This window comes from Pelecanus crispus, chromosome 1 (genome assembly GCF_030463565.1).
Source record: "Pelecanus crispus isolate bPelCri1 chromosome 1, bPelCri1.pri, whole genome shotgun sequence".
Taxonomy (NCBI): Eukaryota; Metazoa; Chordata; class Aves; order Pelecaniformes; family Pelecanidae; genus Pelecanus; species Pelecanus crispus.
Window position 1 is genome coordinate 86,417,195 of NC_134643.1, and position 27,953 is coordinate 86,445,147.

The 27,953-nt window shown below is 48.6% G+C and overlaps 2 protein-coding genes across 2 annotated transcripts; one reads left to right on the forward strand and one right to left on the reverse strand.

The window, feature by feature from the left end:
• Positions 1–2,657: 2,657 nt before the first annotated feature.
• Positions 2,658–5,262, forward strand: LOC104035395 (homeobox protein NANOG). Its single transcript, XM_075727795.1, has 4 exons — positions 2,658–2,826; positions 3,248–3,516; positions 4,257–4,346; positions 4,846–5,262. The coding sequence occupies exons 1-4, from the start codon at positions 2,658–2,660 to the stop codon at positions 5,260–5,262; spliced, it is 945 nt and encodes a 314-aa protein (XP_075583910.1).
• A 7,027-nt stretch (positions 5,263–12,289) lies between these two features.
• LOC104035394 (homeobox protein NANOG) lies at positions 12,290–18,171 on the reverse strand. Its single transcript, XM_009488678.2, has 4 exons — positions 17,988–18,171; positions 14,501–14,775; positions 13,075–13,164; positions 12,290–12,652 (listed from the first exon to the last, which is right to left on the reverse strand). Exons 1-4 carry the CDS (start codon positions 18,169–18,171, stop codon positions 12,290–12,292), a joined length of 912 nt encoding a protein of 303 aa, XP_009486953.1.
• Positions 18,172–27,953: the final 9,782 nt, after the last annotated feature.

Consider the following 27,953-nt stretch of genomic DNA (forward strand, 5'->3'; position numbering starts at 1 on the left):
GCCACAGGGCAGATGTCCCAGACCTAGCACCCTGGGAAGCCTCTCAAACGTCCACATCGTGCTTCCCACAGCACCCTCTGTGCCTGTACGACTTCCGGATTTACCTTCCCAAGATGTTTTTATGTGTATCATTTATTTGGGGGGAAATAACTGGATTTCTTTTCCTAAATAAATTCTGGCTTTAGATGGTATGGTTTTATACATTCACACAACTCTTGTTTCTCTCACAAAGACATTAAAAAAGATATGTTCGGTCACCTGATTAGAGATATGGTTGGGGAGAGGGAGAAAATTATCCTCACTGTATAAGGGGATATATGGAAAATAAAAGAGATTTGGTGGTTAAAGCATAAAACCAAAAGGAATGGAAGACAAGCGGGATGAGAAAATCAAAAGATGAACAAAGACAGGGGAAAAAAAAAAAAAAGAAAAGAAAAAGGAGAGGGGAAATGAAATCAGTTCCATGCACACTACAAAGCAGGTCTGTCTCTGGGAGGGAATCTGATCTATACGTGAAAACTGATCTGTATATGAAAATTGCAGACCACGAGCAGTTCTGCTGCGTTTCCAAACACACACACACACAGACACACAGTTCCCGGGGGAGGATTTGCTGGCGGAGGCGGCGTTTCTCCGGCTGTAAAATGCTAATCCCTTTGCGGCCGGTGTCCCTTGCAAGCTGTGTTCCCCTCCGACGCCTCGGTGGTTCCTGCAGCCCGTGAGGCGGCCGGCGGTGCCCCCCGGAGCCCCGCCGCGCCGGGTGCCCTTGCCCATAGCACGGCATCGGTAGGAAAATTCTTTCGCAGAGGCAGGCACGGGGCGCCCCGTAAGCTGCCATTGCCGAGGGACAGCCAAAGGCAAGGGCTTTGGTTTGCGGACTCGGCCCCCCGCACCGACCCTGCAAGCCTGCGTGTTCCTCCGTCTTTGCAACGGGCTGGTTTTGGTGAACGCGGAGAGTCCCCGCGGGGAGCACACGTGTCCCGGGGCAGCCCTGTCCGCAGGGGACTCCGGGGACCGGCGACCCTCGCCCCCACAACGGGCAGCACGGTGGCGTCCGAGGGGCAATCCCCTCTCCGTGCGTGCATCAGCGGGGCTTGAGGGCAGCAAGCAAGCGACCTGCCCGAAACCCACAGCCCGGGGCTACCAGGGCAGGGGCAGCCCCCCGGCTGGCACTCCTCGCTTCGGGGCGAGAAGCGGGCTCTGCCCCTAGCTCTGTATTTCATCCCTCTCGCCCCGTTATAGTCACTTTCCCCCGCGTCCCTGATAGTCTCTCCGTCTGGGTCATGTCCATATTCTAGCTGAGAAACGAAATCGCCGTTAATTAGGAGGGGATTAAAGGGGGGCCCGACAAGGAGCCCTCCAGGCAGGCAGCGCCGCAGCGTTACCTTGGGGCAGTAGGCTCAGGGCACCAGCTGGGGCTCGTTCCTCATGATGACTCCAGAGGGGAGGAGGAGATATATGGAAGTCTGGGGAGGTCACTCTCTGTGATCTGCAAAAGATTTTTAACGGTGTAACAGATTAGTAGCTACTCTCCTGCCTTTGTATACAGGTAGGTTCCTGTGTCCCGTTTCCTTGTAGTGGGGAATTTGCTTGATGTGTTATGTGCCCTCATTTGTACTTCTTCCAGGTGTTTTTCCAGGTTTGGTAACTCCTGGGCTGTGAGATCCTCCCAATAGGCTTTTAATTTCCTTAAAGGAAGCAGTAATAGTGGGGGGGGGGGGGAGGAAGTGAGTTTATCTTCCTCAAGCAGACTGTAGACCCTGGCTTCAAATCCTTGAGATCTTTTATAGCTGCACTGCTCTTGTTTCCTTTGGGATCTGAGTGGGTGATTCCCACCTCTTTCTGCTGTGTAGCAAAAATGAACTTTTTTTTTTTAAGCTACCACTTCTTTCAAAAGGGGGAAAAAAAAAAAGTGTCAAATGGCTAAGGAAAGAAGCTTGAAAAACGTGAAGCGCCGTTTCTCTGTGCCCCTGCAAAGTAGGCCTGCCTGCCTCGGCCTTGGGCTAGCCGCTGGAGAAGCAGCGTGTCTTTGAGCCCCCTCCCCTGCAACACAGACACCGCTCCGCAGCGCCGTCCCCCCTGCCCCCAGTCTGTAGTCACTGACGGGGAGGTGGAGGGCTTATCTCTTTGCAATGGTGATGGCGATCTGCAATGCAGACACGCAGCCTCCACATGCCCCGGGGCAGGTTCTGGGTTCCCCTCCATTCTTTGCATTTGGGTGGGGACCGGCGAGGGAGGAGGAGGTGGGGAGAAAGAGTGTTAAATTGGGGGTAGGGGGGTGTCTGCCAAGCCCTGGCCAACTCACCAGGCGGCTCTGCTCAGGCCTTCTGGCCCCGAGGGGGAAACCAGGCTCTTCCTCCCACCCCCAGCGCCGAGGGGTGCGCTGGCAGCAACGGGCCTGACCCCCACCGCGGCACCCAGGAGCCAAGTTGGGAAGCGGTCCTGGTGTCCCTGCCCTCCCCCACTCCCTGAATACCCCCAAAGCCCCTCCCCACCAATCAACTGACTTTTACCATGACAATGGCCATGGCAATCCCTTCTAGCCAAGGCCAGGCTGGGGAGGACATAAAGCATCATCCCCACCTCCCCCTAATGGGGTGCATGCCTGCGGGCTCCGCTGCCAGCTCGCCGCCTGCTCAGGGCTGGGGGGCCCGGCCATGAGCGCCCACCTGGCCATGCCGCCCTACCTGCCCTACCCCGGGGCGGTCAGGTATGGGGACTACTACTGGCTCTCTCCAGGGAGCATGGACAGCGTGCCGGCCGAGGAGGCTCCGGCGGCGGACGCTCTCCCCTTCCCCGCCGCGGCGAAGACGCCCAGCCACCCAGGTATGCGCCCCGGCCCGCCTGACCCCGGCGGAGCGATCGGGCTGCCCTCGGCTGGGGGGTGGCTGTGTCCCCTCCGCCCCTCCTGCCCCGGGGGTGGGGGTGATGCCGGTGCTGCCGCCCCCCCACCCCACCCCACCCCGGGGAGGATGCGAGGGGCCGCTCCGCCGGCTGCCCCGCGGGGAGCGGCGGCGGGAGCCGGGCGCGGCTGCCAGCGGCCCCGGTGTCCGGGCGGGACGGGGCAGAGGGGCGAGCAGGGAGGGGTCTCGGTTCCGCTACCCAGAGGGTGCCTGGGCCCACTTCTCCGCGGTGCGTTGCCCCCGGGGCACCCGCGATCTTAAATTTTCCCGAGAAGCTGGACGTCGAAGTCTTTGAGTCTTCTCCACCCGACCCTGCTCACCCTAGTTCTCTCTTTTCTCCTCAGATGTCTCTCCGGCTTCCTCCAGCTCTGGGACACTCATCCAGTACACCCCCGACTCTGCCACTAGCCCCACTGCAGAGCGCCCATCTCCCCATCCCTCTTTCCAGAAGGTCAAGGAGGAAGGTGAGGGTGTGGTGAAGAAGGCCAAGAGCCGCACAGCCTTCTCCCAGGAGCAGCTGCAAATCCTGCACCAGCGGTTCCAGAGCCAGAAGTACCTCAGCCCCCAGCAGATCCGGGAGCTGGCTGCTACCCTGGGGCTCACCTACAAGCAGGTGAACATCTTGCTCTGAATGATCTTGGGAGGGGTTTGAGATTTTTTTTGATGGTTTTGCTTTTCTCTCAGACCCCAGAGATGAGTTTCTTTTGTAGTCGTGTTTATGCCATTGCTTACGTGAGAGAGCAGAGGGTGTGAAAACTTATGACTCAGTCTTCCTCTTATGTTTGGTTCCAGCTCTATCCACCCACTCCGTGCAGGTGTTTGAAAGTGCATATGGAGCAGGGCTATGCAGAGTCAGGTTACCGTTCTATGTGGACATGTGTTGTCTCTGAATGTGAAAAGTCAGATACTCGCACTGCAATGCGAGTTGCCTTTCTTAGTCAGAGTGGCACCTGGGTCCCTCCCTAGAGAACGGGTCCTTGCCCCACCAGCTACTCGTGTCCGACTGAAGGAATGACATGCTCCTGAGTCAGCACTGATCTTGGCACAACAGTGAGATGCTGCTGCTGTATGAGCTGCATTTCTGCAGTTGTCTTGGCCTGTCTTTCGGGTAGGGTTTTTGGTGTCATGGAAGATCCCATGGTGATCTGAGGAGTAAGAGTGTTAGTTTTGAAGTCTTGGTTTGGTGATTCTACAGCTACCTGGGTCTGCTGCATATTGTTAGTTACTGAAATTATGTACAGTATTAGAAGCCAAGCAGCAACTGGATTGTAGAAGGCAAAACATCTTTAGGATGTCTAGTAAGCCCTGAGAATGAATTTCTAATGCTCTACATCCTTTCCCCATCACTTCTAGGTGAAAACATGGTTTCAGAATCAACGGATGAAATTTAAACGTTGCCAGAAGGAGAGCCAGTGGGTGGAAAAAGGGGTGTATCTACCACAGGTGAGAATTCCCCCTTCCCGCATCACCACCAGTCATGGTTCCTCCAGTCTGTGGGGTGAAGTGCATCATGTCCAACCTGCTAACTCGAACAATGCACATGACTCGATATTACCAAGCCAGTTGTATTTCTCGTAATAGGGCTCACAGTGGCATCTATTTTTAAGCCTGCCCTGGCACTGAAAGAGCTTTGTTTCCAGTCAGCTAATCTCCCACTTGAGACTAGATAGAAAACAAAATAGCCAAAGAGGGCCAGCAAGGCTGCTCCTGCTGTTTTTCTCCCCAGCCTGGTGCTCCCAAACACGTTGAGTTGGAGATGACTAACTTAAGATCTTGTCATCTCTGCTATTACCAGACTATAGTGAGGACAATGAGTATGAAAAACACTGCTGTTTGGCTTGGTGGGGGAGGGGGTGGGGGAGAAAGGAGGACCCATCCAAAAGAATGGGCACAGTTGGTGTGGTGCTCTGCATTACTGAACAACCTTCTCTGTCTCTCCTAGAATGGGTTTCATCAGGCTGCGTACCTGGATATAACCCCCACATTTCACCAGGGCTTCCCCGTTGGTGCCAGCAGAAACCTTCAGCCTGTGACCAACGTGCACCAGGCTTACAGCAGCAGCCAGACTTATGGGAATGGGCAGAGCCTGTACTCGTTTGTGGCTGTGGAGGATGAGGGGCTCTTTGGGAAAGGTGGGACAAGCTGCAATACCCAGCAAGCCATGGGTTTATTAAGCCAGCAAATGAACTTCTATCACGGCTACCCTGCCGATATGGATTATGTCAGCCTGGAGTCAGAAGACACCTACGGCTTTCAGAGCACCTCTGACAGTGTCACACCGTTCTCGAGCTCTCCTGTACGGCATCAGTATCAGGCCCCTTGGCATCCCCTGGGGACCCAGAGTGGTTATGAGTCTTAGGTCTAAGTATTTTTTTTCTCTTTCTCCTGTTTTCTGTCATGGGGTTTTTAAGGTCTTGACTCAGGGATCCAGTTTCTATTCCTTTCTCTCGCCCCTCCTCCCCTACTCCTGTTTTAACCATTGGTGGGGCTCAGCACCCTGCTGCCTTGGCCTAGTTTTCTCTTTAAAGGCACCTGTCTGTTCATAGCTAACCCTTGGCAAGGGTGTTTTGTGTGTGGATAGATGAAACTTCATTCACGGAGGGGAATGTGCAATGCCATAGCCAGGAGTAGCAGAGGTGGAAAAGGTCTGTGTTTGCTGTCCAAGTCTCACCTTCCTCTGCTGCCTCTTTAGCAGGTGATCTCTGATCCTTGCCCTGTGTGTCTTGCAGCAGAACTTTGCTGGAGAAGAAAACCCTGTACTTCAGCATATTTCTGCTAGAAATACCCTGTTGTAGCCCAGAATCTTCCCTGCTGTCTTGCCTATTTCTGTTGCTACCTCAGTCAGCTAATTGCTAATAGGTTGTTCATCTGCATCCTCTCCTCCCTCAACGACAGGCTACATGAGATCACCTGATTTCAGATGACTTGATCCACTTATTCTCAGCAACTCCTCCTGGAGGGGTCAGCACCTACCTACCCCTTGCCTGCTGCCCTCCTGTGTACATAGGGCAGCTGAGAGGAGGGAAGGAGCAGAGGAGAGAAAGTGGGGTAGAGTATTGCCCATACCTCACATGGAAAACTTTGGTTTCCAAAGCTGCTAACTCGTGCCTGTCAGCTCATTCAGGATGCTGTCTCTGGGACTGTCCCCACCCACTTCAGATCTTGTCTTCCTACATCTCTCTGCTGAGAGACTATTGGCTTGTACCAACCTGCAAACTGCAGCAGAGGGTAGCCCAAAGTGCCATTGTTGGATGTGTGTGGAGTGGCTGTGTGTAATCATCTTTGGAGTGGTAAGAACAGTCTGCTTGTCTGTACATGATGGTCCCCTAGCACTTCACAAACACAGCACCACTACAGCGCAGATTTCTCTGGGGGAGAGGCAGGCAGATAGGTAAAGGACTCGGTTATTTTAAAGGTGATGTTTAATGTCACTTATCCTGGAACCTGGGTGTTGGGTGTGGGTAATCCTGTTGGGTCTCAGTGGAGTTGTCATCCAGGGGGCTAGAGCAGCGTGGTTCCCCACACTTTTGTCTAATCCCAGTTTTAAGAGTGTAAGCTAGTAAGGTTTTTGTCCCTTCCCCAGGGCTTGGTTGGATCCCTCCTGTATTTTTCTGCTGAAAAGGGCACTGGCTACCTCATCTGACATAAGTACCCAAGCTCTGGGGGAGGCAAGAAGTTTAGAGAAACCTAGTTAGACCAAATGAGGAAAATGCAAATTAAAATTTACAGTTTCTTTTTTTAAAAGTAACTGAATCATCCTTTCCAGTATGGAGAAGCTATGTGAAGGTGATTTTTTTTTTTTACAAGATGTGGAATTGCAGAGTCCAGCCTGCCACTGCCCAAGAATACAAAATGGTATGAGCTGGCAAGAGTAAATGAGATGGTAAAAGCATAAATATTTCTGTGCTGGAGTTTTTTTGTGGTTAGTGCACAACTCTTACTGCAACTCTGTTTTTAAATGTCTGCACAAGGGTTGTATGTTGCAGTTAAACTTTCCCTGCAAAGGAGGTGAACATTTGTTGTTGTTCCAGAATAATTTTTCTTAAAGTGTATTTTCTTGCAGTGATCTCAAGCATGTTTTGCGTTACATGCACGTTGTCTTATTATTTTGTTTCTGTTTAATGTTTTTTACAAACTTGTTTGAATTGAAAATAAATTACTTTATTTTAATGTTGAAACAGTGTCGCTAGCTTGCATTGGAACAGCCTGCTATGAGAATGATGGTCTAACCTGTGCAGAACAACCAGTACTGAGGAAAGAAGGAAAAAACTAACCCTACTGTGTTTCTCACAGAAGTAGGATCAAGCAGGATCAAGCAATGGTTTAAAAGGAGTAGGTCACAGAAGACCATCAGCCTTGTTTTTAACATGCCAGGTGTGTTGCCTAGTGCAAGGGGGGGGCTCCAGGGTAGGCAACTGGACCGCTAGCTGCTGGTTTGCAGTAATGTGCAGCCCCATAACATGCTTGTATTAGGCCTTAAACAGCAGTGCTTCAGAGTAACTATTTACGTATGAGGGTAGGAGCAAAAGAAAGTATATTTTGAGGTTGTGTGGCCACCTGCAGCTGCTCCAGAAGTTCACAGCTGGAGGTCTGGAAGTCCTGCCTCATTGAGGCTGCAGGTCTCTTGGGATTCTTGTGGTAACCTCAAATGGCAGCAGAAGTTTGTGTGTAGGTAACTGAATCCTGCTTCCTGCACTGAAACAAAAACTTATTTCTTTCCCTACCTTGCCCCAAGCATTTATCTCCTCTTAGCAGCTGGGAGCAACATTTTAAAAAGGTACTGAAACATGTGAGATGGACACATTGGGACCAAAGCAGTACATCAGCAGCCACCAATTTAGAGACTCAATGAACCTCTTTCTGCTCAGTGAGCTTTCATTCATCAGAGCCTTGCTTTCCTTATATATATATCTGTTTGAACACCTGTGCAACTTGCATGCAGCCAAGGGCTGCAAGTGTCCATGGACAGCAGCAGTAATGGAACAAAACTGTCTGTGTTCAACAGCTGATGCTCCTGTTAATGGCCATAGTTTAAACTAGCAAAAATTATCTGTTTGCATTTAATCCCAGGTTCCTTAAACTACAGTACACCACCAAAGCATTTCATCTGTCTGAAAGGGGTAGTTCAATAGGTAATCCCACTGAGCACAATTAGCTGAACTGGCAGCTGACTGCTCAGGCTTGAACTGCCACAGATCCTTTGTTGACCAGAACCTGTTTGTGAGGGTGCCAAAGCATCTCAGCTTTCCTTTTTCAATACTGTAATGCTCTGCTTCCTAGGGTGAGGTGGAATATGTGCAGGAAGGAGAGGGAGTGGAGGTTTGAGCCTGTAGAGCAGGAAGAAAGGCTGAGTTGTTCATACCAACCTTCAACAGCAGAAAAACATAAATCTGGCCACGAAGAGGGGGAAATGAGAGGTTCACATGGTTTGCTGTATTACAAAACAGATACTTTCTCATCCTGAGTTGAGTCTTATGTCCCAGCATCAGTCTGGATGAATTCTGGGTAATGCTCTAGTAATAATGTTCATTTCAACAATTCCCTTGAAAACACAAAGCTGAACCATATTCCTATAAAAGGCATAGATACTAAAGCCTTGCCTTTTGGCTTTAAAATTAGCTGCTTCCAGTTGTTTGGGGTTTGTGTTTTTTTTTTTTTTTTTAAGATGCAAATCTAAGCGCTAAAGAACTACACAAGGTGTGCAGATCTTTGCAGAATGATTGCAGAGAATGCTTGCTACAGGTTACCTGTGTTGCTTGGGCATGTTTCTCTTCCATGTTTCTGCCACAAGGGTAAGGAGGTAGCCAGAGCTCTGCTGGCAGATGTCCTCCTGCAGAAACAGATATTGTTGCTAAAATAGCCCTGGGACTGAGAAGACTTACTCTGCATGCTGTGGCTTGTGTAACTACACTTAGCCATGGGACCGTTCTGCAGAAATGGGGTGTTCCTTCATGGGTGTGTTTTTTGTCTGGTTGCTCAGCCTGTGTTGCACACAGGTTTGGCAGTCACATGTAGTTGCAGAGCTGGAGGGAACATGCAGCGTGGCTGTTGTTGGAATTTTGGTGGGTGGGCTGGAAAGGACTGCTAGTAGATCAGGAAGTGTTTCTAGAAGCTGTGGAATGAAGTAGGACTCTGCCTTTCCACAGTGCTGGAGATCTCCTGTTACTTTGACATGCCCGAGTCACCTCACCATGTGAAGCAGCTGCACAGATAATTGCAGCACTACTACCAAAATGGTGGAGCTGCAACTATTCCCTCCAGACTCATACTTGCAAAAGGGTTTATATCAGTTCCTCAGAGGAAGGACGTGCATGTCAGCAAAAGCCCTTTCTGCTGTGATACATTACATCTCTGTTAGGACTGCTGCTTCTTGTGACTGTGCTGTGTAACAGTAATTTCTGCACACTGCAAACATGATTTGCCTTGCCAGCAAATCTTTTTAGGATCAAGCTGTAAGCTCATATGGAGCTCTTTATATGTATCATAGCATGTGGGAATACACTGCATTTCCACAGTATTTCTGCAGTGTCAATGCTCCACTTTGTCAATGCTGCAGATGTAGCTCCAGTGGTGCAGAGAATCCCACCCAAACAGAATAAATCAGATCTAGTACAGACTATGTAGACCAGGGTTTATTCTCTAGTTTACCGGGTTCCAGCCTTTTCTGTCCCATAGGCAAAATACCAAGCAAGCAGGGTGGCGCAAGCAACCTCATTCCTTGATCTCTGTGTCAACATGGCCTGCAGCGATGTTTTACAAGCTACATGTTTCTTCTGAGTGGCCCATGAGCCAAGGGTTCACAGCCCAGTTGTCTCTCCAGTGCAGATAAAAGGCATGATCTTTGCTTTAATAGGCTGTTCTCTACAGGCATGTGTAAACATTATATTTAGTTATCTAACTACACTGCATGACTCAAATGCTGAGCTAACAGGGTTTTGGAAATTTTCAGTAAAGTATTGCTACATGTCTCTTGCTTGGCCCATCATCAGTGGCCAGCAGCATCCTGGCTGATGCTGAGTAGTCCAGAGGCATAAAGGACCCAAAGTCGTGGCACTGGTCTTAGACAAAAAAAAAAAAAGTTTTTCCTTTCCTGTGAGGGCCAAATTATCTTCACGCTGTCCAAAGTTTTGAAGAGCACCCTCAGGTCATATCTGTGACTCTCTTTTATAACCAGGCTGGAATTAATTTCTCACATTTAATGGAAGTCCATCTGCTCACAGACAGGGTGTGTCTCTAGCAGCTGGGCTGTGTCTGACTCATTAAATCTTTTACAAATTACAACATTGGGACTGCTGCCTTGGGTGAGCCCCAAGAGCCATCCAAGTCATTGCTAGATACTAGGGAAAGACTAGAAGAGAAAGCAAGTTCCCAGTGTCCCTCTCTGGCTGGTGGTGGCTGAGAGACTGCCTGCCACAGGAGCTGCCTTCCAGCTGTTATTACACAGAGCATGGGGAATGCAGCTCCTGATACAGCAGACATCAATGTACTCCCTTCCTGGAAGCTGCTTACTTGCCTGTTTGAATTGCTGCAGGTTTTTGTATCCCAAACCACCTGTGGCAGTGACTTCACACCAAGATCCTGCCTGTCCTAAAGCATCCCTGAAGGAACAGGGCATAACAGGTGACTGTTTTTCCAGAGAATTATTAGTAAGGAGCAGTCACAAGCTCAAAATTTTCACCTACAGCAGCCTTTGATGGGGTGGCATGGAAAGGTTCCAGATGATATTCAGGTTAGTGGCAGCACAGCTGGCTCCAAAGGAGCTGAAAAAACTCCTCCCACTCATGTGAGAGCCCTGATCATTGCTGCTATTGTAGTCTACCTTCAGATGTTAACCAGCACCTTTCAGTTAATCTAACTCAATTGATCCTCACCCCTCTGACGGTGCAGTGGTTGCAAGAACATGTCTTTGCCAAGCTTAGGCACTTGCTGGGTGTAGGACATGTGCGTTTGGACTGTGCTTTAAAATGGATCTCCAAAATGATACAACTTAGAAATTTGCCCTCCAAAAGGCCTTATTTTTCCCCAAATCATGCTGGTCATACAGTACAGCTCCATAAACAGTGTAGCTGAACAACCAAAAGGACAAAGAATGGCTACATGAGGAAGTGGGGGTGGGAACAAACAGCTGTGAGGCACAGGGACATCAACCAACTTTGCCAGTAGAAGACCATGTCCCTTATTATGCCAGTTTCAGACATCAATTGCCTTCATTTTATGCTCTTTTTTAAAACCATGACAGCTGCTTCATTGCATTAAGATGAAGTAATTGTCATCATCAATGAGTGATAGAAAACCTGTGACTCAGGGAGCTGGGGCTCTGTTATTAAATATATTTTGATACACACACCTGGTTTTAGGTACTTAGAGACTTATATCGTATTAAGTTTAGAAATTATGGTACCTCTATATTTTAGCCAGTCCCAGTATTAAATATTGCTGGGTAGGGGAAATTCTTAAGGTGGGTGGTAGTTACCTTGTCCTTTGACTCTAGACATCTGGCATTGCCAAGAGTCATGAAGCTGATCCACTAATAACACAGAAAAATCTCTGTTTATGGTTTCAGAGTCAAATCAGTAATAACAATGGCATACGGTTGCTATGGCTATTTATGCTCCATCTGGATTTCATATTGCAATTCTCTATTACAGTGGAAAAAAGATACAGAAAAATAAATAATCAATCTTTAAAAAAAAAATTTATTATTTGCCAAATTGAATGCACTGTTTGGTTTCCTTGAGGGGAGGCACAGAAAGATACAGACTATAACAAAGGGCTTATTTACCTTTTTGATGCTTATAAGATCATCTTACCAGCCTTTCTGCAAGCTACTTGCCACGTCTCCCTTCACTAGACACTTCATCAATTCTATACTTTGTGGCTGACCTACAGAACTGGTGATCTAACCATCAGGTGGATGCCTGGTGTGTGACAATAACTTCTCCAACTTCAGTGAAAGGTATGTGACCAGCACGTCTCCGTACAGCCCATGGCTTTGTGTGTTATGTATACACAAATGTACAATGATATGTATAAATGAGATCCCCAAAGGAATCTGTGGCTCCTCTGAGACAAGTTACAACAATTTAGAAGATCCAGGGGATAATCTAGGTAGCCAGATCTTGGGTCTTGCTATGGGAACTTAGTTGTCTGTGCCCATAAGTGTGTGCATGTGTAAGGGCATACGAATGAAGGGCTGCATGTACCTATATGGGCAAACAGGTATCTGCATGTCTGTGTGTCTGTGCATGCTTGCAGGCACATATTTAGATGCCAAAACAGGTTCTAGCTACATGATGTCCCTGAGTTGGAGAGCCCATGAATAACAAAGGGAGAGATGAGAATAAGATTTGATTCCTGCGTGCCCAAGTACCCCACATCCACAGTGCTTAGGAATGATAGAGATGGTGGCCAGCAGTGGTTGGGAAAGGAGCCCCCATGGTGGCTGAGTGGTGAAAGTTACAGCTGTCACCCGTCTTTGTGCCTGGATATTCCACACTGCCAGGACAGCTGTGGTAAAAGTCTACTTTGTGCTGGGCAATGAAGCCCACTGTCTGCTGGACGCTGCAGGTGCCCCCACCTTTTCCAAAGACTCCTCCATCCTCACTGGTCACGATTGCATAAGCATTCTGCCCTGCTCCATAGTGCTGACAGGGAGGAGGCACGGTTTGGATGCTGCTGGCTGCGGTGATTGGGTAGCCCTGGTGGAATTTGGGGTGCACGTCCAGGTAAGTACTTGGCTGGAAGCCACTCTGAAAGGGAAAGACAGTGAGTCAGAACACACAGCTTCTCCACTGGTGTCCACAGGCCTGACACGTACTCGGGCTCTGTCCCTTCACATTTCATGGTGTCTCTTGATCAGCAGCAATGGCGTGGGAGGGCAAGAAGAACCATATCCATCCCCACAGCTCAGGGGTGGATACACAGTCAGTCATATATATATATGAGGAAAACAGCTTTTCTCTGGAAGCATTTCAGTGGCATAGTCAGCCCATTGCTAGGCTACCTACTGAACATGCAAAGATGTGCCAAGTCTGTGCCTCTGCGCTGAACAAACCAGAAAGCAGGGTACACTGATACTTGTATGCTTAAGTTGCCTCCATGGAGGAAATATATCACAGGAGTTATCTGCACAGACAGAAGGGCCACGCTGAGCCATGTGCTATGTTCTTACTTGCATGAGGCACTGAGCCCGTTCAGTCCACAGGCTATGCTTCTGGCACCTTTTCAGCTTCATCCTCCGGTTCTGGAACCAAGTCTTCACCTGGGTGGGAAAGGGAGAGCAGAGAAAACGTCAGCAAAGGAGAGGGAAGAGCAAATGTTATCAGATTCACAAGCAGCAAAGAGTGACCAGATGGCATAGATATATGGGCAGCAGCAGATAAAGCCCTTTAAGAGCTCCCTGGGGCTGCTGCCAAGGGAAGATGTCTGTCTAGCAGCCTCAGCAGGTGGCTGGTGCATCTGCATGGTGGGGGGAGGGAGCGGCATTACGTCCACCGGACAGTTATAGCTGTGACAAATTGACTTATGTCAATCATGGAGATCAATGACCGGTACAAATTAGACCACCCAGGCCTCTACAAGCCCCCTGCGCTACAGGCAAACTTCTAAGACACTGTTTCTGCACGCCTGTGAGCGGAGAAGGGAGACACTTGTTCCTTGTACCCAGCAGTTCCCAAATTCAAAGCTCCTTGCTGGGGTGAATTGCAGAGCCGCTTCCCCCCAGGGCTGTGTCTGCGCTGTGAGAGCCGCCTTTGCAGGGATGTGGATTGAAGGAAAGAGCAGATTGTCCTACCGGTCTTGTTCCTGACAGAACCAGTTCAGCGTGTGCGTGCGTATGTGTGCACCTACAATGCATATATAACTTTTTTAGTCCCAGGGCATCCAGGGGCATCCAGGCCATCATGCCGAACTCTGAGATCCAAATTCCAGGCAGATTTTGGACTTGTAAATGCAAGCACTTATGCCCCATTGCCCAGCCCTCTCTGCTTTAGGAATGCATCATTTGAGCCAGCACCAGTTCACTACAGACAACCTACCTGCAGATCAGCAGAGACCCTGAAGTGCTGCAATGTATGAACCTAACAGTAACTACATGGAGGGGGGAGCAGGTGTCAAGCAGCCAGGCAGTGCTGAGTGTGGGGTATTATTAGATATTGGACAAGATGAGCCCTGGGAAATGTTAGCAATAGCTTTCAGCAGGTTGCAGCCCTGAGATTCAGAGAACTGATGCATGCCAGGGTTTCTGTGAAGTTCACCAGTGTGTGTAAAAAGTCTGTGAAGTGCTGTCAAGCCTAGGGTAGAGGCTCTTTGTGGCAAACAACATATTCATCACTGCCTTTGCAATTCTACTACAAGTGTTGGCAACAGTACCCTTAACAGACCTCTCACTGGGGAGGTCCCAGTGAGGTGCCACTGACTCTCCTGTCCCCTAGAAGTGCTTCTGATCTCTGGGCATGAAAAGGCAGGGGAGCAACTGTTACCTGGCACCTTTGCCTCTACTCTCTGCTGAGGACTCAACTTTCCATCCTGTCACTGCCTTATGTGACCATTCAGTGCTGTGTGACAGATACACCATGGGTCAAAGTCTCCATGTTCACCTGCTTGTAGGTGAGCCCCAGGGTAGCAGCCAGCTCCCGGATCTGCTGGGGGCTGAGGTACTTCTGGCTCTGGAACCGCTGGTGCAGGGTTTGCAGCTGCTCCTTGGAGAAAGCCGTGCGGCTCTTGGCCTTCCTCATCCCCTCCATACCATCTTCTCTGCTGTTCTGAGACTTAGTCGCAGGCTGTGGGGATGAGGATGCTGAATGTGGACTCGTGGCTGAATCTGGTGTGAATTGGCTGAAATTCCCAGAACTGGATGAAGCTGGGGATACTTCTAGAAATAAAAGGTCAATGGGAAAATGTATACAAGACAATGCACAGCTGTATGGGTATGAGCATGGTCCCTGCCTGCTGTAGAGCTCCCTGCCTACCAGACTGGGGCTTTTCTGAAGCAAAGACTTGTGTCACCCTCCTTCCTTCATGGATCTGTGAGCACAGACAAGCCCACTGACAGTGAGCAGCTTCCCAGCTCAGTCCTCTGGGATGCACATGGCTCCCTTTTGCCAGGTGGAAAAGTCAGGGAAGGGAGGGGAGAATGGTTCACATTGGCTCACAGCGTTATTATCCTCCTCCAAAAGACCCCGATAATATTTCAGTCTCAGTGTGGTGTAAAGACTCCTGGTCATGACTGCAAGCATAGCTTTGGGTTGGTGACTGGGATCCCTGAAACTGCCTGCCCAGCAATCTCAAGAGACTTGATAGACAGTGGCAAAGCAACCTCTGACCAGGGTGTAAGGTGGGGCAGAGCACCAACTGCTTGCAATGATGGGGCAGCAGGTGGAGAGCATCAGTCAGGCCTTGGATATTGGCTCACTCCTGTTTGCCTGTGGCTCCCACCACAGACCATCCCACTGCTGGAAAAACATGTATAGATGAAGGGACCTATTTGGCTGAGGGGGGCTTCTGGTGAGAGAAGAATGAAGGAGAGAAATTTGACATGGAAGTGGGGAGGGAGAGAGGAAAGGTGGATGTGTGGGACCTGGGGGAGAAAAGCCAGTAATCCTGTACCAGGGACCTGGGGGACAAAATTCAAGAGTGCAGAGGAAGGTGTCTCATTTGTCCTGGTACATGTCTTAAGGGGTCTCTGTTGAGGACAAAGCTGAGATAAAGATCTAAAGGAAAAACTTCCTAAACAATCTGGGCTACTAGTCCAGACAAAAGCTGCCAAGTTGCAAAGTCATTCAGGCTGCCTGAATAGGAAAATGCTAACAAGAGAGATTACCCCAGCACCTTTCTATCAGGTGCCTGGTTGCTGGGGTCTGTGAGAGGCTGAGACCTTCTCAGGCCAGCGGCAACCGAAGCACTGCAATGCCAGTCTCCCCCCTTCCCATAACTGCTATGATAAATCTGTCCATCCATCCTTCCTCCAGCTACTCCTCTGCAAACCCTTCTTCATGGTCCATCCCCTCTCCTCCTACTGACATTTCAGGAGAGGAGGGTGCAGTGACTGGGGCAGTGCCATTTTCAGTACACACCTTCTGAAGACTGAGCCCAACCAACAGTTCCCAGTCTCCTTCCTGGTCACCCTTAGAGCTGTGATTCTGAAGCCAGCTGAGACACCCTCCTCAACCTCCCAAATGTATGTCCTGTGCAAAGTGCTGATACCCTCCTGAGGAATGGGGTCCCCCGTCCACGCTACCAAATCCTTCCTTCTTCTGTCCTAAGGTGAGAGGCTACTAAGCAATCACTCAAAAGCCTTGAGGTGTTGCTGGGCCTCAGAAAGGTGGCCATGTCTGCGGTATCTTTTCCTTTGTTACCCTCTTGACAGAGGCACACACCTGTCTTTGTGGTGCCTGCCACCCCAGGGTGGCCTGCTCTTACAGGCCTGCTCTTGGCTATTTCCTATCCCTAGGAGATGATAACCACCCAGAGCACGGGCTGTGCAAAGAGGCAGGTGTGTAGTGGGGCAGGTTTCTGGTGCTGGGGAGCAAGGCCGTGAGGATTACAAAGAGATTCTGCCTACAAGGAGAAAGGGGCTGTCAACAGAAGAGGTGCAAGGGCTGAGGTGTTATGTGCATGGGGGTAGACTGCAGAGCCTGAGAGGAAGCTGAATGTCTGTGACCTGGATGCATGGGAAGCTAAAATTTTGTGTGGGACCACAGGACACTTGGATCCTGCAGGCTGTGCAGTAGAAACCTTATAGGTAAGAAATGAGCATGCTGAGGACACGGGTTTGGAAAACAGGGAAGTATTCTATTTGACAGGAACTACAGCAAGACACCATAGAGCTAAAGCTCCCACACCTTCCTGCTCAACCTGTCATCCCAAACCCCCATGTAGTTTACCACCTGCAGCTCGAGCTCAAGACAAAGCCGCTCCCTTTCCCATGAGAAGAGAGTGAAGGGAAGAGGAAGCAAGAAACACAAACAGCAGTGGAACAGGCATAAACATGAAAACCTTAGACTGACCCACTCCCACAAGCCCTTGACATCTGTAGGCCTTTGCTTCCACGACTGGGCTCTCCCTGTAGAGACAGGCACCAGAGGAGAGTGTTTGAAGATGGGTTTTAAGTCTATAAACCAGGCCCACTGAGGGCACGAATGAGTCAATCTGCCTGCTGCCTTTGTGGAGCAGGCAGCACACAGGGAACCTAAGCCTGTCTCCAAACTACATGGCAAGTAGCCACGTGCCAAGTAGCCACCAGTCACTCTGCCCGAACCTGTAGCTCTCTATAGCATCTGACAGCCTGAAACCGGCACTCCAAAAGCTCACTCTCCTCCCACCCATTAACCTTACAAGAGTGTTACCCTGCTGACCATAAAATGGGGCTGGTGGAAAACCTGCTTTCATCAGCTATTCTATTGCCACTCACTGGAGTGGGAGAGGAATGGCAGGAACAGAAAAATGCCACTGTGGTGGGGCCTGGAACTTTTTTGCAAAGAGGGAAAGGCAACAAGAGCACAGAAAGGAGAGGGGAAATAGAGAGATGAAAATGGCAAACTAAAAGAAGCAGAGAGTAACAATGATGCATTTAAAGGGAGCGGATTTCCTGGCACAGAGATTCAGAGCATGCCTTGGCTCAAGTTTAATGAGCACATGAAGGGCATGAGGAGTTTGTAAGGGGATAAAGAACGCCACAAGCAGAATTACCTTCAGGATTTGTTTCTCTCCATAGCACACATGACAGCATTTGACCAAAAAGAGGCCCAGACATTCCTGCCCCAAGAACCATGAACTTCCATGAGACCATGTTGTCACACTGCCCTTCAGCCTGGAGCACAGACCTGACAGTGTCTGGACTCTCGCAGGCTCTGTTGAGGTTTAGGAAATGAGTTCACAGTCACCAAAGAAAAGTAGCATGGAAAGGTGGTGCGACTGCCCAAGGTCACCCATCCTCCTTGCCTACCATATCGCACTTTGCCCAGCTCACACATTCGGAAACCAGGGCAGGGAGAGAGAAAAATTTGCTCAAGGTCGTTGGTGTGGCTGACCTGGGACCACAGGTGTCCTGGGGATCAGCTCTAGGACTTAGCTGAAACACCTTACCTGCCATCTGCCTCTTCCTTCCCACCTCCGGCGACTGACTGGCGCTGGTGGCTCCCGCTGGCCCAGCCGAAGCGGGGGCATGTCCTGCCTCCCCCGCTGAGTTCCAGTAAAACTCCAGGTACCCCATACCAGTCCCGCTGGGGTAAGCCTGGTGGTAGGGGGGCAAGGCCAAGTGTGCACACATGGGGGGCAGATGAAGGGGTGGTTCCCCCACCTTCCAATAGATGCCACCTCCACTTTGGGGGGCAGGTCTCACCAGCAAGCTGAGGTAGCCCCGAAGTGTAGACAGGTAGTTACCTTTATAGCTGGCTATACCCTGCCTGGGACCGCAATATGCACCATCGTCGGCTCCTTGAGGCCCTTTGTCATGTTAAAGAGGCTGATTGGTGGGGTGGGGACAGAGCAAGGTGGAGGGGGAGAGAGAAAGCCACACATGGCATCAGGGCTAAAATATGTCCCCTCTGAATTCTTCCCATTCTGCAGGTTCCTCAGTCACACCTGAGCAGGGGTCTGATCCAGAGCCCCAGGAGACCTCCTTCTGCTTCTTTCTTTGGGCTCAACTCAAATCATCCTGTCACAAAATAATCCCATGAGTGTAGATGTCCTGTAAAAGAGAGCTGTTTGCTGCATTGGGAGAACAAACCCCAACATGTGAGAGTGGACAGGAGTTAGATCTGGTGCTGAGCTGCACAGCACCATGCTGAGCAAACCCAAACCCTGGCTCCAGGTTATGGGGAGGGTTCTGTGACCTTTGCTTCGTGGCTTGTGTCACATTGACACCCCTACAAGACCCACACACACAGGTACACACCCTCCTGACCTGGCAGCACTTCACACTCTTGGTGCAGATGTCAGAGATGGAGCAAGGGGGATCTGGGGGCTAGAAACTACTTTTTTTTTTTTTTTAAACTGAGAAGGAATTTCCTTCACACAGGCATTTGAGAGAGCCAGCTGAAAATGTGTCTGGCCCATCTTCCACACATCTGTGCCAGACCAAGCTCAGAAACACTGGACAAGTCACATGCAACACCAGATCTCATTTTGCAGAGCAGACTCAGAAATCTCAGCTGACTGTTCTACAGAGGGACAATCAGCAGAGACTTTTTCGCCATGGAGGTAGGAAAAGATTTAGTGCAGATGAGGTCCACAGCTAACAGATTTGCTCTTCCTTGGCCTTTCAAAGACACATTTCATTTCCATAATCTTGGCTGTGGCCTTTGCCAGGCTGTCCCAGGCTGTCTGGAATAAAGAAGATTAAGTGTTTCCTTTAAGGTAGGGTTAGCTGATGTTTGCTGACATATGGGTCACCTGAGGGGGACAGGCACCTGCAGAGCTGTTCATTAAATAACTAGAGGTAAATGAGTGAGCCACAGAATTTAGCTGTGGGCCTGCAGGTTTGTCTGCTCTATGGACTTGCTCCAGTTCCTTCCCCTCAGGAGATTTTGCTCCGCCTGTGTTTAGGAAGATTTTAGTAGTTTCATCCTGAGAGACATTGCAAGTCTCTAGCTAATGTCTGTATCTCTCAATGCACAGCCAGAAGCCCCAGAGTTAATTCAAATATTTCTTGCTAGAACCAGCCCTGCCTTGGCACCAGGACATGTGCACGTCTCATGTCAGAAGCACAGAGCTGAGGGTGGAGATCCACAGAAGTGTAAAGTTATTTAATCTGGACTGTCCCTGCACCCCTCTGTGCCTCATTGCTCCACAAGCACTTGTCACTGCCTTCTTCCCAGGCCTGTGCTAGCACCCAGTACCTGCCCAGCAGGCCAGAGAAGGGAACCTGCTTGCTGTGAGCGTGTTCAAATATCATCAGGGAGAAGAAAGAGACAGGTGGGGGTGAGAAAGACCATAGGAAGTAGGATTTAGATCAGTTCAAAAGGATATAGAGCACCACTTCTACCAGCACTTCTGCTGCTGCTCTGCATCTGATAGCAGGTTACTGGTCCTGGCTTCGCTGGTTGTAGAGCAGAGGCAACTTAGGAGCGTTCTGAGAATCCTGCATGGGAAGCCAAAAGGAACTTCAGGACTGGCCTGTGAGTGAACCTGAAAATCAGTGCAGCTGGTCTGGAGCCATCATGGGCAGGCTATTCAACTCACTTGCCACATCACAGCATGATTCTGCTGCCTTGGGATCAACTACTTTCCCATGAGGTGCAGACTGGAGGGAACTAAGGGCCTGGCTAGAGTCTCTTTAACTTGACATTCAGTATTATGTCTTCTGTTTGCATGAAACACTTCTCTGTGCCTACAAACTACAGGGACTGATATCTCTGTGCACAAGAAATGCAGTTTTAGATACAAAATTCACTTGAAAAAATTAAAGCAAAAAAGGGCTTTTGAGCACATCTGCCCTGACAGAATCCCAAGAACATCCTGAATATGGCAATTACTCTGAAATAGCCTCTACATTGTGGTTTTGGCTCGTGCCTCACTTCTGAATCATTCCACGTTTCAGAGCTGCAGTGCCACAAGAGCTCAGATTAGAGTCCCTCATACCTGCTCTCAGTCCCTAGCTAATAAAGCAGAGGGAGAGGCACCAATGACACGAGCTGTACAGAGCTTGGGACCCCACTGGGCAGCTCCAGTGACACCAGTCAAAGAGAATGACATGTGCTCCTTCCTATTCATGTCTGGCCTGTTACCGTATGTTGGTGCTCAAGTTTTCATAGCCTTAGGTGCAGTTAGAAAATGAAGACAAGGTAGTAGACCTAGAGGATATCAACATATCTTCTAAGACTGTTTAATCTGAAGACCTGGCAGAAAACATGACAAAGATCTGGGGTGCTGGCATTAAGTGGAAGCAGGTATCGGTGGCTTCACCGTACTTCTTGGAAGTCTCACTGGCTGAGCACTTTGCACTTGATGTCCTTGATTTCAGCTACTTCTGAAGGTGTCTGGGATCTTTCTTGCAAAGTGCCCGGAGGCCACAATAAACTAGCATAGTCACCTGCACTACAAAGCCCCGCTGGGCAGAAGCCGGGGAGGTGGGTGCTGCTACCGCTGGGAGCAGAGCCACCCGCTCAACTGGAGCAGGGAGCGGGGCAGCACGGAGGGAGTCACCTCCCGGGGGTGGGAGGGGGACTGAGAGGTAGAGGAGCTGAAGGAACCTCAGCGCCTCACCCCTCTCTCCCGGGTTTCAAAGCAGCACCACCCCTCACAGGGCAGCTTATCGCCCCTGCACAACACGTGACACAGCCTATGGTACAGGGAGCAGCTCCCTAAAATCAGCACTGCAGGCAGCTGACAGATGTGGCTTGGCATCAAACTGAGCCAGACCCTGGTTGGTTTGGTACTGCATTATTCCAGTCTGGGCCCAGCTACTCACTATTATCCCACAATAATCTCCGTGAGAGCCTTCCCAGGCCTATGCTCTTAGCTCAGAGGGCTTTTTAGTATCTTAACCTTTATCTGCTCTTCTGTACCATGAAGCTGAAAGCACACTCCAATAAAAAAGAGGGCAAATTCTTCACAGGCATGCTAGTGACATGATCTTCCATCAACAGCTAAGTCCTTTGCTTTCTCTGAGATGGCACTGAACTGTGCAACAGTCACAACAAATTAAACAGTAGCTTGTAAATGACCAGGTTTCCTCCATAAAGGCAGTGAGGTAGAAAGACTAGTAGTTAGAGAGACCAGGAGGAAAGAGGAAAAGTTGGAAAGAGGAAAAGTCCTAATTCTTTGTCCCCATGCCCTCCATGATGTGGCTGTAGCTCACGCTGACTTGCCCAAGATAGCCACAAACTAGTGAATGCAGGTGCTGCTGACAGGGTAACTCCAGTGACATAGAAGGCAGGAGAGGCTGCAAAAACAACCTTGAAAACTAGTCTGGGATTATGGACATCATTCAGAAAATGCACAAGCAGAGCAGAAGATGGTGAACATGCTCACAGAAATGGTTTCTGTAACTAGCTCCTTTCACTGGCACAGCCCATATGTCAGGTTGTGACAACCTGATTTTCTTATAACAGTCCCTGCCTAGCCATGTTTTGTCACTGCCCCGATGTCTTCTACACCTTTTGTAGGTGACCTCAGCAAAATCCTCCTTCCAGGCAACAGCTTTTGATTTGTTTGGGGTTTTTTTTTCTTCTGCTTTTCACCGGCTTTTTAGGTAATAAATTACCTTTCAGACCTCTTCATTTGTCAGTTGCTGCTCTTTTCTCCTAAAAGAGGAATCAGATAGGGTCAAATGGGAAAACTCAGATCTGGATAAAGATGGTGTACAGACCTGACTCTGAGACGTCTGTGTTCTGGCAAAGTGTCCCATGACAGCTAACACACAAACAAGGCTTGACGTGTACAGCGTGGATGTAACAGAGAAAGAACTGAAAGTTAAAGCTGACAGCATCCTGACTAGGCTCAGATGTTCAGCCACAGCTTGAGCCCTTGTGGCTCACCTCTTGCTGGTGTAGCTCTGCCCAAAAGCCTCTTCAGTGAAGATACAGCTGATGCCACCAACAAGAGTATTGCTACAGCTGCATTTGGGTTTAGCTGGCAGACCTGTGGCAGTTTGGGCTGCAACACTTTAGAAGTCCTTATTGCTACCCCTATACCAGGAAAATGCCAAGTTTCTTGGAGACTTGGCCTCACCAGACCCCACTCGGGGGGCATGTGGGGAGTACCTCTCCCCAGAGGGACCTGTACTGCAAGGCTCACGTAGTGCTAGCAGCAGACGAGCACCTGGCAACCCTCCGGAGGCTTTCTGGGCCATACAGTCACTTTCTGTGTCTAGTAATATTGGCAAACAAGCATTTTTTTCTGTCCAAGTTGGCTTTTAAAAACAGTATGCTTTTCAGTCCTTGAACTTGTTGAATGTGGTTTTGGTTAAGTGTTCAAAGATAGTTAAGGAAGTTGTTTTGAGAAAAAGGCTTTGCCAGCCTTGTTTTATAGTATTTCTTCTTTCTTTGAAGCCTTAAACAAATGTCCTGATTTGTTTGAAGATTTGCAGGGTGTTTGTGATAGACATTGAGAGTAATGGCTTAATCTAAAGACACTTTTAAAAGCAAAAAAGTGGAAAAGTAATACAGTTTGAATTACAGGAAACAGAGTAAATAAAACATTCCCACATTACAACATTTCCATTCTGCCCCCCTTTTAACCACTTAGTTCAGCGTGTTAATTCTTTAATGGTAACTTGAACTTGAATTTACTTCTCTTAAAGCACCATATTTTTCTCCAAAGAGTTTTCTTTTTTGGTGATTGATCATTTTCTACATTTTTTTCTTTGCTTTGTGTGAGACTGTGCTGTAATCTAGTCAGATCCATGTGTTTGTCTGTTCTCACAATGGCCTTGTCTTCCTTGCAAATACTGTTAATGAGTCTGTACCAGAAAAGGATTTTTCTTCCCCCCTAACACATACTGTTTTGCTGTACTGGGTATAGGCAGTGGAAAAGAAAAATCATAAACATGTTGCTGCTTTTTTTTTGTTTTTAATGTGTGTCATGCTGGGCTGAAAAATTTCTAAAAGGGATAAAATATATTTGCAGTGAGAGGATATAACCAAGTTTCAGTTGGGTAATAAAAAAGAAAAAGGAAAAGGATTCCCTTTCTCTTCTTAGGCTATTCTGAGCCTAGAGCTAAATAGGGTCAGAGCTGATACTTCACTGTACATAGCAGCCATCCAGAGCCACAAAAAAGTAAGTTAAGTCCTCTCAGGGCTGGAAGATGTAAGGGGAGCTATGGTAACACTTAAAAAAGACTGGGGGATGGGCCAGGAAGTCTGCAAACCTTAAATAACATTTATCAGTATTTCCTAGCTGCCCTCCATTTTTCCTTCTGTAAATGTAATTTAGGAGTCAACTTCCCATGTTAAGTGGTTTTGGTTCATGAAGAAAGGGAACAGTCTACAGGGGCCCCTTCTCTTAAATTATTCAGAGTAACAAAAACCCAACTTATTTTGCTGTGCAAAATTTTTCAGTAAAGTCAACAAAAGGTAAAAGTGAAAACCTGTGACACACACACACATATATATTTTATTCCTCTCTCTCTCTTTCTCTCTCTCTTTTTAAAAAATCTGCCCAGTGGAAAAAAATGTAAGGGCCAAGAAATGAATGGGCTTAGTTTCCAATGAAGCAGTTTAGGACAAGCTGTTGATCATTATCACAAGATGGATTTTTCTACTCCTATACCCTTCCTGAAGTCCTTCACACAGTGAGCCCCTCTAAGAGAAGTGTGACTTGACCGTGATGCCAAGAGAAATGTGAAAGTGGAAGAAAAGAAATCTGCCAGCATTGCCAGCACTCCCACAGTCTCCTGGGTCTCACCTTTAGGATTTTATTTCCCTGATCTGCTAAAAAAATTGTGATGAGAATAGGCTGAAAAAAAGGCCCCGGAGAGTGTCGCCATGTCTACCACTTTTAGCCTCATTCCATCATCTCTTGAAATGTAGTGGATGATTCCTCTGCTCTTACCAATCATTCACAAAGCTTTTTCTGTCTACCTTCTGTCTCTTGACTTCATACTTAAAAGGCATCTGTGGTACCTAGCCAAAGCAATTTCTCTGGCTGTATGGCTACAAGCTTATGGGCAGTGTGCAAGTACAGCAAATTCTCAGCCAGCCTGACGCTGCTGTGGGTTTCCCACTTCCCACAGTGCCTGTCCATACAATGTGCATGCCACCAGCAGAAAGTGGTGCGAGACTCCAGCATCAGAAATGGAAGGTGCACTTTCCTCCTCTGTTGGTCTTCTTTTCCCTACTCGACATGTGTTTTGTCTTTGAAGAAAGAAGTTTGTACATAAAGTAACAACAAGGTTATGCTCCAGGTGCATCCTGACTAACTCCCCTAGAATAATGGATCTTAACTGTTGTTAATGTTATCTGTGGTATATTTTCTCCCTAAAAAGAAAGGGGATGAGGGTTTTTTCTAATACTTTCATTTTTTTAGTGCTTGAACTGTTTCCCCTTCTCTTTAACAAAAGCTATGAAGATTTTTAATGGTGGTTATTGCTATGGTCCCAAGCTGTCTGAGGTCTTGAAATCTCAAATCTTGTTTAACCATTTTGTGTCATGCAGAGCATTTTAATCAAAATGCATACATAAAGAAAACACTCTCCCACCACTGGAAACCCCACTTGATCCTACAGAGATGTGGTCCCTGTGTGACCTCCCCCCCCGCAACTTGTTCCTAGGCAAATCTTTGAAAGAATTCCCACTTAAGCCCAGTCTGCAAAACTGTGGGTCTCCATGGCCCCTCTTCCAGCTCAGCTGTCAATACCTGGGAATCCACCCCACTCATCCAGCCCTTTGATATTAGGCTTGTGACCAAGATACTTGAGGTAGGCTAGGCTCAAGCTAGGCTTTCCATGCTCCTTTCATGGTTTTCTCTCATCCTGCTTCATGACCAGTGGATCAGTGCACAGTCTCATAAAGGAATGGTGAAAGGGTCCTCAGTATCTTGTGAGCTTGTGGCACACAAGTAGAGGATGAGCTGGTAGGGAAATCTGCCCACAGAACAAGACAGGAGGAAGAGAAAACTGTGTTGGGACACCTCTGCAGGGGTATAAGAGACAGAGAGAGCAGGTGATGGATTTTGGCAAGTGGAAGAAAGTCAGAGGTTTCTCAGTTGCATTAAATACAGACAAAAGCGGTCTTAAGGGGTTTATAGGCCCTGGAGCATCAAATCTTACAGACTTTTTGACGTATTTAAGAATGGGAGAGGAATGCAGTGTGCTGCTTCTCCAGTCACGGGCTCTGGTATCTGGGATTCCACCAGCCCAAATGTGCCAGGAATTAAGTCTCCCCAGACAAACAGAGATAACATAGCAGAGCTCTGATCAAGGGACCGGTATCAAAGGAGGAAATCTCTCAGCCCCGGGGATGAATCATCAGAGCAGTTTATTCCAACCTTTTCTCCTCCTTTCAAGTATCAGGTTCAATTGCAGCAACAGCAGCACAAAAGGCTTCGTCATTCTAGGTGCTGCAAAGACAAGGAAAACACAACCAGGAGGAATGGAATTCACAGGTGATACAAGGCTGGGAGGGTGTTGCAAATACCACAGAGAACAAAGAAGTAATGAAAAAGGAACCTATCTTGCTTGGGCAGGGAAGAAGACGGAAAGATGGGGGCTAGTCATGCACCTGGGGAGAAAGAATCCCAAAAGTAAGTAATCAAAGGGAAATTTCTAGAAAGCACAGCGAGGCAAAAAAAAAAAAGACAGGCAAAAGAGATGCATGTTTGCCAGCTGAGGTTTCCCAAATTCAAGCAACAGCACTACTATTTTGCAGGCATGCAAGCACTTGACAAATACCAATATAATCTCATTTTCATGGATGGGGAGACTGAGGCACCACATGGGCTCAGTAAAGGGCCTGTTATTGTGCAGCACTGGCCTCACCTTGGTTGGGCAGAAGCACCAGGTTGTCAATGCAGAAAATTTTTGTCTTAAAGGGCAGTATTATGCACAGTTACAGTGAGATGGCACGAAGAAGATTACATTCCGTTTTGTGTGCCCTGCAAAATGAGGGAAATGAGGAGGAGAGGGAGGCCCCAGGGAAGAGCAGCAGACACAGGAGTGTTATAAAACACAGCTGCTCTCTGCCAAGCAAGTATCAAACCAGAATTGCAACATCTCATCCTCTCTGCTTCTCAGCAATCTGTGGATCTAATCTCTGTGTACTTGTAGGGGGAGATCTGTTTTGTCTGAAGGCATTCCTGCTGCCAGCTCCACTCAGGTTGCCCTTCCCACAAAGCAGGTGAGGACAGGTGGAAAGGGCTGAACTGGCAGACACAATGCCAGAAACAGGGCTGTGATGGAAGTAAATAAGGTTGTTGTGTATCACTTCAGCTCCACCAGTCCTTCACAATCATCTCACCTGTGTATCAGCCCACTCTGTAACAGAGATGAGCCGGAGGGCCAAGCCAGGTCCGGTCCTCTGCCTCACCACCGTTAGTAACAGTTATGTTGGATGATTCTCCAGCAGGCTTTACCAGGGCATCAGTCATCACATCATTGCTGGATCTTAATAAGCAATGTTGTTAATGGGTCTGCTTCCCCCCTGTGAGCTGTGTTAGCTCTGCAGGGCAAACAGGAGCAAGACTGTCAACTCTGCAGAAAAATCAGTTGATCTCTGAAGCCTGTAGCTCTATGTCAGGTGCACACCAGGAGCCACAGAAGTGCTGCTGAGCAGTAGTCTGTTTTGGGTTGCAGATTGGAGTTTGGGGGTTTGGGAGGAGGGGTGAGGGAAGGGGTTGCATGTTTTGTGGGGTGGTGGCATGGCATTCATATTTCAAAGTAGCCCTGTGCTTTGGCATGACAAGATTGGTCTCTCTGAGCTATTAGTTGCTCTAAAAAATTGTTACTGATAATTACATTACAGATGAATCTAAGCTTTGCAAGGAGAATTGGGGGGGTGGTGGTGGATGGCAACCACCTATATGGACTATTTGCTAAGGGTGAGGCACCTGGGAAACATAGATGCTGCTAGTGTGTTGCCACATAATCAGGCATGTTTCCACGCTACAGACAGGGTAACACAGAGTCAGCACCTTCCAGTGAGGCTGCACTTGGCAGCTTGTGTTTCCCTCTGGACACTGCTCTAGCAGGATGAGAGACCTCAGGAGCAAGGAAACAACTCATGGCCCAAAGGTAATCAGTTTTGGAGAGGTAATGTTAACTCATTGAGAAGACAACAGAGAGAGTGGGAAGCTGGTGGCCTGTGGAAATGTCAGCATGAAAAAAAAATGCAGGAGAAAGTTTTTAAAAGGTTGTGATATTCTTTTGGAACCCAGGTGAAGAAATAGCTTTTGCTCACAGCAGAAGAGGCATGTGGCAAAAGTCACCGGGGCTCACCACAGAAAGCAGAGCCCTTGGGTTTCTCACAGCCTTAGGCTCAGGGGCTTTACTGGAGCAGTGCCAGAGGAGCTGCGGGCTGCAGAGCCACCTGGGAGGCATGGCCACACAACGAGCTGTGGGGCCAGCACAGCACGCACCTCCACCTCTAGCAGCAGCCCTGCTGGCATCCCTGCTGG

Bases quoted from the DNA above. Each gene is read 5' to 3' on its own strand.
- LOC104035395 (XM_075727795.1), top strand. From the start codon at position 2,658: ATGAGCGCCCACCTGGCCATGCCGCCCTACCTGCCCTACCCCGGGGCG. The intron at 2,827-3,247 runs GTATGCGCCCCG...TTTTCTCCTCAG, and splicing joins GAAGACGCCCAGCCACCCAG to ATGTCTCTCCGGCTTCCTCC. The intron at 4,347-4,845 runs GTGAGAATTCCC...TGTCTCTCCTAG, and splicing joins AAGGGGTGTATCTACCACAG to AATGGGTTTCATCAGGCTGC.
- LOC104035394 (XM_009488678.2), bottom strand. From the start codon at position 18,171: ATGTGTGCACACTTGGCCTTGCCCCCCTACCACCAGGCTTACCCCAGC. The intron at 13,165-14,500 runs GTGAACATGGAG...TTTCCCACCCAG, and splicing joins TGGGGCTCACCTACAAGCAG to GTGAAGACTTGGTTCCAGAA. The intron at 12,653-13,074 runs GTAAGAACATAG...TTTCCCTTTCAG, and splicing joins GGGCTCAGTGCCTCATGCAA to AGTGGCTTCCAGCCAAGTAC.